At 37.0% G+C, this 10051-nt stretch overlaps 1 protein-coding gene across 1 annotated transcript in view; it reads right to left on the bottom strand.

Annotated features, from left to right (window-relative positions):
- LOC106473448 (visual system homeobox 2-like) overlaps positions 1 to 10051 on the bottom strand; it is a gene marked incomplete at its 5' end in the record, with an annotated part of 41131 nt that overhangs the window by 21806 nt on the left and 9274 nt on the right. Inside the window, one exon of the mRNA XM_022401886.1 lies at positions 6280 to 6403. Coding sequence (XP_022257594.1) covers positions 6280 to 6403 — 124 coding nt within the window. The remainder of the gene's footprint in view (positions 1 to 6279; positions 6404 to 10051) is intronic.

The following is a 10051-nucleotide window of genomic DNA, read 5'->3' on the forward strand; positions in this document are numbered from 1 at the left end:
AGGCCTAAAATAGTGGATAGCCCTAGTGTATATGGATGAGGGCGTTTTTTTTGCGAAAACGTTTGATGAGGAAATGTCCCGGCTAGAGGAAGTATTCAAGTGTTTGAAAGCAGCAAACCTTAAACTCCATCCCAAGAAATGCCACTTGTTCCACAAAGAGGTACTTTACTTGGGTCACATTGTAAGTGAGCATGGTGTGCAAACTGATCCTGACAAAATGAAAGCACTGTGTGATTGGCCAACATCAGACAATGTGGGAGAGTTAAGAAGTTTCTAGGGACTCTGTACCTATTATTGGAAGTTTTTGAAGGACTTTGCAACTATAGTTGCTCCACTACATGATTTGACCAAAAAAGGCCAGAAGTTTGAATGGACAGTTTCTTGCCAGCATGCTTTCAAGACATTGAAAGAAAAATTGGCCTCAGCTCCACTTTTAAAGCTTCCAAATCCCTCACTGCCGTACATACTGTATTGTGATGTTAGTAATGTCGGAATTGGAGGAGTGTTGTCTCAGAAAGTGGATGAAAACGAATATGTGGTAGTCTACTTCAGTAGGGTCTTGAGTAGACCAGAGAGGAACTACTGTGTAACATGGAGGGAACTCCATGCTATAGTAAAGAGTCTGACATATTTCCATCCTTACCTGTATGGGGCTAGGTTCACCATCAGGACAGACCATGCTGCATTACGCTGGTTTAGATCACTAAAGAACCCAGAGGGACAACTGGCACGTTGGATCGGAAAGATAGACCAGTATAATTGTGATATTGAATACAGAGAAGGAAATTTTCATGCCGACGGACTGAGCCCAAGACCCTGCAAAAATGACTGCAGCCATTGCTGCAAAAGAGAGGTTGAACTAAACACGTGTCATCAAGCTGAAGTCAAAGTGACTGAAGGAGTGACTGGTGAAGTGGAACCAGGTATAGAGCAGGAGAAAGATCAAGATTTGAAGCCAATACTTGATTTTCTAGAAGCAAGTGTTTTGCGCCCTGCTTGGGAGAAGGTTTCTAGCTTAAGCCCTGTGACAAAGAACTAATGGGCACAATAGGACCAGTTGAAACTTGAAAACGGTATTCTTCTCCAGAGATGGTAAACTGCAGATGGAAAAGTGACGACCTGGCAAACAGTTATACCGAGAAAGTAACGGGAAGTTGTGCTGCGTCAATCCCATGATAGTTTAACAGGAGGACATTTCGGAGCTAAGAAGACATTGAGTCACCTACGACAGAGATTTTACTGGATATGTATGTATGGAAGAATGGTGCAGGACATGCAGTACATGTTGTGCTAAAAGGGGACCCAAGCATAAGGGACGTGCTCCAATGAAGTTATATCAAGCTGGCGCACCAATGGAAAGAGTAGCTGTTGACATTGCTGGTCCTTTGCCCCAAACTCGTGCTGGAAACAGGTACACTTGTGTGGTGATGGATTATTTCACCATGTAGCCTGAGGCATATTCAATACCAAATCAGGAAGCTACAACTGTAGCTTCAGCTATTAGTGATTTCTTCTTCAGATTTGGTACGCCATATGAACTGCATTCAGATCAAGGCCGTAACTTTTAATCAGCTGTGTTCCATGAATGTTGCAATTTGTTTGGCATACGAAAGACCAGAACAACGCCATTTCACCCACAGTCTGATGGGATGGTAGAAAAGTACAACTGGACGCTTAGACAGGAATTGGCAAAGTTTTGTAATAGCCGCCAAGATGACTGGGATGGCTTACTCCCTCCATTGTTGATGGCCTATAGGACAGTAGAGCATGAAACCACTGGATACACTCCAGCAAAGTTGATGTTTGGTCGGGAACTTCGGTTGCCAGTGGATCTGTTAACAGGATACCCATCTTATGAAGAGTTGCCTGAAAATGTGTCAAAATTCGTGAAAGTGTTATCTGAAAGGATGGATGATATTCATCATCAAGTGCATTCAGACTTGAAAACGTCTGCTGATTCGATGAAGTTATGTTATGATAAGAGATCTACTGAAGTCAGCTTTGTACCAGGAGACAAGGTGTGGTTTTATAAACCAAGGAAGACCAAAGGGATGTCTCCTAAGTTGTCAGCTCCATGGGAGGGCCCATATGACATAGTGGATCGTCTCTCAGACGTGACTTTTCGAATCAAATGTGGTCGGCGAGGTAATCCAAAGGTGATGCATGCCAACAGGCTTTGGCGTTATCACGGTCCAGGACATTTCAGTTGGAACGAAGTGAACAGTGGAACAAATGACGCTGCTGAAGACGTCTCACCTGAAGGAGACATTGTCGAAGAATAAACTCTACCCGGTTTTGAGAAGGGAAACAATGAAGCCCTTTATGAAGTTACTACCACTGATGTGTCTGTTACCGATAATGGGACATTTCTTGATGGAGCAGATGAGCTCCACGTGAGGCAGAGGCCAACGAGACGGGGACAAGTACGAAAGAAGAAACGTCCTGTAAAATTAAGAGACTTTGTTTTATTTCAATTTTGTGTTTGTAAATTCTGTACATTTAATCAAGTTATTGTTAATTATCTATTGGGTTAATGTAAGTGGCTATTGTTCGGGACGAACAATTCTAAGGAAGGGGCAGTGTTACGACAGCGGAAGTCACGTGACCCTGGTAACACGTGATGAGTTTCTAGAAGGATTGCGAAGACTCGAGTGTTTGCCAGACGCCCTCTATTTTTGTATATATAAGCCCGGCAAATAAAGCGGAGGGGAGAAGTGACGGCATAGATAATTGCAGATAGAGAGATAGAGACAGATAATTGAGTCAAGTGAGCGGTAGTGACCGTAAGTAAAGTGTGTGAATCGTTGTGAATTATAGCGTGTATTGTAGTTAAAGTGACTGTGGAAATTAAGAGTATTACAAAGCTTATAACGAGAAATAAGAAACTAGTTTTAATTAAGAAATGACTTGAATCGCTGAAGTTTCTCGGAAAGAATTTTTACGGGAAATTATGAAACGAGCAGATACGTAACATTTATTTTATTGTTTAGCGCGAAGCTGCAAAATACTGCCCACCGCAGTAATCAAACCCTAATTTTAGTGTTGAACCACCGAAAAAAGATAATGTAAACAAAAGATATATTAAATATTCCATTTCAGTAAGCGGCTTAAAAACACGACTATTGTGTCAACGTTTAAATAACCTCTCTTCTTTCACCCAAATCATCGAATATGGGGGTTTGGTGATATTTTTCATAAGCCTACAACTAGTAGTAGTGTGAGAACGTGGATTATTATTAACTATTCTTAACCTTTGTAACTTAAGCTAAACCTACATTTCTGCGTAAAAATGTAATCATGAAAAACATTTAAAAACAATTGGATTTTTTTTTGTTCACGACTGAAGAGATGTAAAGTTCCCACCTGAGGCCGCTGCTGTTTGTATTTTCTGAAGAAACATTTAATATTATTATGTATACAACAGAGATTAAAATGATTATCAGTGATCTGTTTGAGCTGATTCTTACGCTGCCTTCATTACAAAAACGTGTTGGAAAAATGTTCTGTGTGACGTCTCTCTAATCTGACGTATTGAAACCGCTTAAGACAGCTAATAGTCGTAGTTGTCACGGCTCAACAGTCCCTTGCCTTGAGCAATGAGAATTCATCATTTTATATCAAATTATAACGTTCTAACCATAGTAGTCTGCTACTATCCACCCTAGAATCAATATATATGTTGACAGGCATGAGCACGGTTTGGAAGCCTCACCAAACACCAGCAGCGCTGATGCTCTAGCGGGGATAGAATCATAATTCAATTAACTTGATTTCTGCGCTACAGCTTGATAATCAGTGTAGTTTCCCCAGTCAACATTAAACATGGCAGATGTAACCAGATATTGAGTACGGGTCAACCGTATTCTCTCCTAACCTGGTTTCCGTTCCACAAGATACACCACTTGTGTATCATAGTGTCTGAATACATAGAGGGAATCCTTTAGAGCACTCAGAGTAAAATTATTGTTCGTAGGAATTTTTAATAAACATTTCAGATGAAATTAGGTTCAAGTAAATTACAACTAATTACTCTTCGAATCAACCTCCCACGTCCCCCACTTTACACGACAATTAATTTTTTCTTAGTCTTGATCTGATATTAATGGCTTTATTTGAAACACCGGAAGGCAGTTCAAAATTATAACTTATTTCAGGCATTTAAAATGATAATTTATTTCCTGTTTATTGTTTTATGCTTTTGTCATCTGCTTTTACATTTTTGATTACAATGATTTCATGTGGTATTTTTATAAAATGTTTTTATTATATAAAGATATTTTGGAATACAGTGTAGTCAAATGTTGTACTTGTTCCCACTTTAAATGCTAAACGTGGAAAATGTTTAGACAGCCAGTGATGAATGGATGTAGCTAATTCAATAAATATTTCCTACCATCCGGGTAGACCTGTTGGAACAACTTATATTAAACGTGTAGTAGATGTTCATTCAGCCATAAATTACAACAATAAAACCCGACGGACAGACGGCAGACAGACCATTGTGCAGCTTTGTGTGTAACAACAAAGCAAACACTCCTTGAAAAGATCAGAGTGACCAAGGTCAGTCTGGGATTATAGCGGAACGAGGAAGAACTGTCCATTTGAAATTTTCAATCTTTAAGTGGCGAGAGCAACACCACCTAGCACCGGACGGATACTGACCACGTCACTTACCGGCCACATTATTACGCTTCAGATAAAGTAAATCTCGTTTCTCTGAATTCTGAACACATCTTACTCAACTGGTAGACAAATAAGTTCCAAAGTGTAATATACATTTCAGGATAAAGAAATTCATGTAACGCAAACGATATAGAACAGAATGTTTCGTAACAATCAATACATATTTATTTCGAAACAAACTGAAGAGAGAAAGTTGAATTTTTGCATATTTACAAATACTGTTACTGACCCCAAGAAGTGAGCTTTAATTCTTGATATAATATTATTTTATTAAAGTGATAAAGTTTATTTCTCACAAACTCCGAGTATAAATAGTTACACAGTTTGTGCCACATTTCCATTGAGGTTCGTCGTTTATTTTATCATATTCAAATCAACCAACCAGTTAAAATGTCACTCTTTCTAATAACGTCTCTCAACACAGAAATTTAGTGTTTTCTTATTACAATAAAACTATTAAAGACACTCCATTCAAACTATTAAAGACACTTCATTCAAACTATTAAAGACATTTCATTCGAACTATTAAAGACACTTCATTGAAACTATTAAAGACACTCCATTGAAACTATTAAAGACACTCCATTCAAACTATTCAAAGACACTCCATTCAAACTATTAAAGACACTCCATTGAAACTATTACAAACACTCCATTCAAAATATTAAAGACACTTCATCCAAACTATTAAAGACACTCCATTCAAACTATTACAAACACATCATTCAAACTATTAAAGACACTCCATTCAAACTATTAAAGACACATCATTGAAACTATTACAAACACTCCATTGAAACTATTAAAGACACCTCATTCAAACTATTAAAGACACATCATTGAAACTATTAAAGACACCCCATTCAAACTATTAAAGACACATCATTCAAACTATTACAAACACTCCATTCAAACTATTAAAGACACTTCATTCAAACTATTAAAGACACATCATTCAAACTATTAAAGACACTCCATTGAAACTATTAAAGACACTCCATTCAAACTCTTAAAGACACATCATTCAAACTATTAAAGACACTTCATTCAAACCATTAGACACATCATTCAAACTATTACAAACACTCCATTCAAACTATTAAAGACACTTCATTCACAGAAAACTGTTTAATTCTTTCTTCTTTTTTTTTCACTTTTAAAATTACAAATAAAATCTCGCCTGGACGATGTATATCTGGAACACCATCTGTGACCATAAAAACGATCATGTTATATGTTTCACATAACAAATCTCTTAATTTTAATTTACGACTTCGCCTGAATCCGATCTACTGTAGGTCATCACCTAACAAATGTTTTACTTCTAATTTACAATCTCACTTATATCCAATCTTCTGGTAAGTCAGCACCTAACAAATGTTTTACTTCTAATTTACAATCTCACTTATATCCAATCTTCTGGTAAGTCAGCACCTAACAAATGTTTTACTTCTAATTTACAATCTCACTTATATCCAATCTTCTGGTAGGTCATCACCTAACAAATGTTTTACTTCTAATTTACAATCTCACTTATATCCAATCTTCTGGTAAGTCAGCACCTAACAAATGTTTACTTCTAATTTACGACCTCACCTGTATCCGATCCTCTGGTAGGTCAGTTTTCAAAGATAACATTTCTCTAGCGTATACGTCTGGGTAGTGAGCTTCTTTGAAAGCTTTTTCCAACTCTTCCAGTTGATAGCTTGTAAAGATCGTCCTACATAGGAAATGACACATTGTATACAATTGGTTTAACCTAAAGATCGTCCTACATAGGAAATGACACATTGTATACAATTGGTTTAACCTGACACTACATGATAGTTTATTTATTTATGAATCTCACACCGAGGAATCCATATCATTATTTACAAAATTACGGCCTTCATAAGAACTGAAATACATTATCAACTTTTCGGTTTTTCTCTCTCTCGAGGATTCCATCCTGTTTCGGCCATCATTAAAACACAAGAATAACGTGCAAAACGTGTCACAAGATATTATGTACAGCGTAAACAGACTCAACAATACATCATATTAAACCGATGTTGCAAACTATATTGTTGAGCGTCGTATATAGGCCTAACTTCACGTACTACATTAGCGTTGCTCAGTTGAAGCTGAAGCGTAACTCTATCACGACAGTATGAAGCCGAAACTAAATACAATTTTCAGAGAACGTATATTCTTGTACACCGTATGGGCATGAGTGTCTGTTAATTCCTTTGTTGTTAAGCGCAAAGCTACACAATGAATATTGGTGCTGCTCCCACCAACAGTATCGAAATCCGAATTTTAGTATCGTGAGCCTCCAGACTTGCCGCTGAGCCACTGGGAGTAACACGAATGTTCAAAGCTTATTTATAACAATCGATGAGAGTCGAATATAACCCATTATGTATTTTATAAATAAATGGACTTCTGTTAATCCAAAGTATCTCAATACAAGAACCCCATGCTCACCCAGTAGCCGCCCTTAATTTGGAAGTGATAGACAAGAGAGAAGGCAGCTTAACAGGGCTATCTGCGTTAGCCGCCCTTAATTTGAAAGTGATAGAATAGAGCGGAGGCACCTAGACAACACAATCCACCGCCAACTTTTGGGCTACTCTTTTACCAACAACTAGCGGGATTGACCGTTACATTGTAACGCCTCCCACGGCTGAAAGGGCGAGCATGTTCGTTGATTGCGAGTCGGGCAACTTTACTATAAACTTTACTAAAACCTTGTTTTAATAAAAATCAAAAAGAAATATATATATATATGTATATGTATGTGAGTGATATGTTTTGGTTTAAGCTTAATGGTGTACGATATAGCTCTCTGCGCTGTGCCAAACGCAGGGATTAGCGTTGCAATACCTGAAACTCCCCGCTAAACCACAGGTGGGGGTGGGGGAGTGGTATGTGTGAGAGGGAGAATGAGTAAAACATTTTATTAAAAAAGTAGTAACTCGAAATAAGTATTCTGATCGTTTACAATTTCGACATAAATCTTTACCACACAAAATATATCAATACACAAACAAGAGATATATTGATTTTTTACATCAGCTTAGGTTTCTGCTCGTTAACTTTTAATGAGAGAATCTATACCAAATATTATGGTGGGTCATTATACGAGAAATAAACTCATATACTTAAGAGCTTTTGAGGTAATTGGAAACACTGTCAGCGAATGGAAGAGAAAGGATACGCCCGTGTATTATTACCCCAAACAAAGCCTCTAATGTATTCTACTAGAACAACAGTGAGAACAGTGTATAATAATAGTGAATTGAAGAACCCGTCAATTAGGCCTGAACGTGCAACACATCACATAAGATTTGTTCGAGATTGATTGATTTCTACATGAATGGCTGCAGTCATTTTGTACATCTGGTAAAGGGTTCTAGGATAAATAATTTCAATAAGTATTTTACTAATACAGAATGATTTTCTTTCGTTGTGTATTATTAAATTCGCAATAGCACTTATATTTCACGCCGACAAAGTCCGTCCTTCGTCTCGCGCCGAACGTACATGACGTCATTCAGATAGGTCTTCGAAAGAGAGGTAATTTTTATGGAGAATAAGAACAGAGAGTGAGGCTTAGCAAATATTTGGGAAGGTCTGATTGAATTCGTCTAATGTGTTCAGTAAATGGAAGAGGTCTGCCCACCAGAAATCGTTAATAAATTCAATATTCTGTCCTGAAGGCGAACACGAAGATGCTCGTGGAAACGCTTAGCTCGCGAGGAAACAACACCGCATAATACGAGCTTACAAGTCACGAGCCAACAGAAGTAAAGGTGCACGCTATTTAAAATTTGTTGTCAACAAAAAATCTCAACTGTTAATTAATTACGTTTTACGTGTGTTAAGTTAAAGTCTAATGCAGAGTCAGGAGCTGCAGGATACTTTTCTCTCTTGCAATGTCTAGTCAAAAATCTTTTTTTTCGCTATCAATCTGTTTCTATAACTTGTTGTGTACCTGATGATGACAAAACCTTGTCGAAACGTTGTACATTTGCTGTTATGTTAAACTTATATTAATGTTTTTCTTCGTTACCCATTCAAGCCGTCTCCAACCATTATTATATTGTTATGTACCTAATGATGACAAAACCTTGTCGTAACGTTGTACATTTGCTGTTATGTTAAACTTATATTAATGTTTTTCTTCATTACCCATTCAAGCCGTCTCCAGCCATTATTATATTGTTATGTACCTAATGATGACAAAACCTTGTCGTAACGTTGTACATTTGCTGTTATGTTAAACTTATATTAAAGTTTTTCTTCATTACCCATTCAAGCCGTCTCCAGCCATTATTATATTGTTATGTACTAACGTTTCCACGTATTATGGAAAATGGTTACTAAGTCGTTTCGTTCCTTGGGGATCTTCAAGAAACTTCTCACGCTTTAAAAACAGACGACCCCCAGTGGATTAGCGGTAAGTATTCGGGATTCGGTAGCCATGGTGGGCAGAGCACAGATAGCCCATTGTTTAACACTCATCAATAATCAAATTGCAAAAAGGCATGTGAAAGAGAGATATTTATTGGACCATAGCAAACAGTTATTTGTAACAGAGATATTTATTGGACCATAGCAAACAGGCAATGTGTAAGAGAGATATTTATTGGACTATAGCAGTCAACTGATAAAGTGATACAACAGAAGTGTTTTGCTTTATAAATTCACAATTTTGAAACCCAGTTTAGCGATAATGGTTGCTTACATAAGAAACTACTTGAAGATAAAAACAAGTGATCAGTGGTTGGAACTCTTGTACTTTACTGACGTTGTATAAAGGAGTGAACACAGACAATAAAACACAGATAAGTGAACATAAAAGCAATAAAATATACAGAAAAATGGACACACAGACAAGAAAACACAGGTAAGTGAAGATACAGCCAATATAATTTTCAGACAAGTGAACACACAAGCAAGTGCACATAGAGACAAGTGAACATACAGACAAGTTAACATACAGACAAGTGAATACACATACAAGTTAACATACAGACAAGTGAACATACAGACAAGAGAATATACATACAAGTGAACATACAGACAAGTTAACATACAGACAAGAGAATATACATACAAGTGAACATACAGACAAGTTAACATACAGACAATTTAACATACAAACATACTTTAGAACATGTTTTTCACGAGTACTCATCAAAATAACATTGAATCAACTTCAGAACGATGGAAATATTCTGACAGACGCAAACAAAAAGTATTTAAATAAAGTTTAAAAATGTAGACTATACTCTGATATAGGTAGACCCAAAATAATACTGGAACATAGCTCAGATGCTTGGATAAAGTTTGATACAATTTGACCGAAAAATAACATTCTATC

Source organism: Limulus polyphemus, unplaced genomic scaffold (genome assembly GCF_000517525.1).
Source record: "Limulus polyphemus unplaced genomic scaffold, Limulus_polyphemus-2.1.2 Scaffold6182, whole genome shotgun sequence".
Classification (NCBI taxonomy): domain Eukaryota; kingdom Metazoa; phylum Arthropoda; class Merostomata; order Xiphosura; family Limulidae; genus Limulus; species Limulus polyphemus.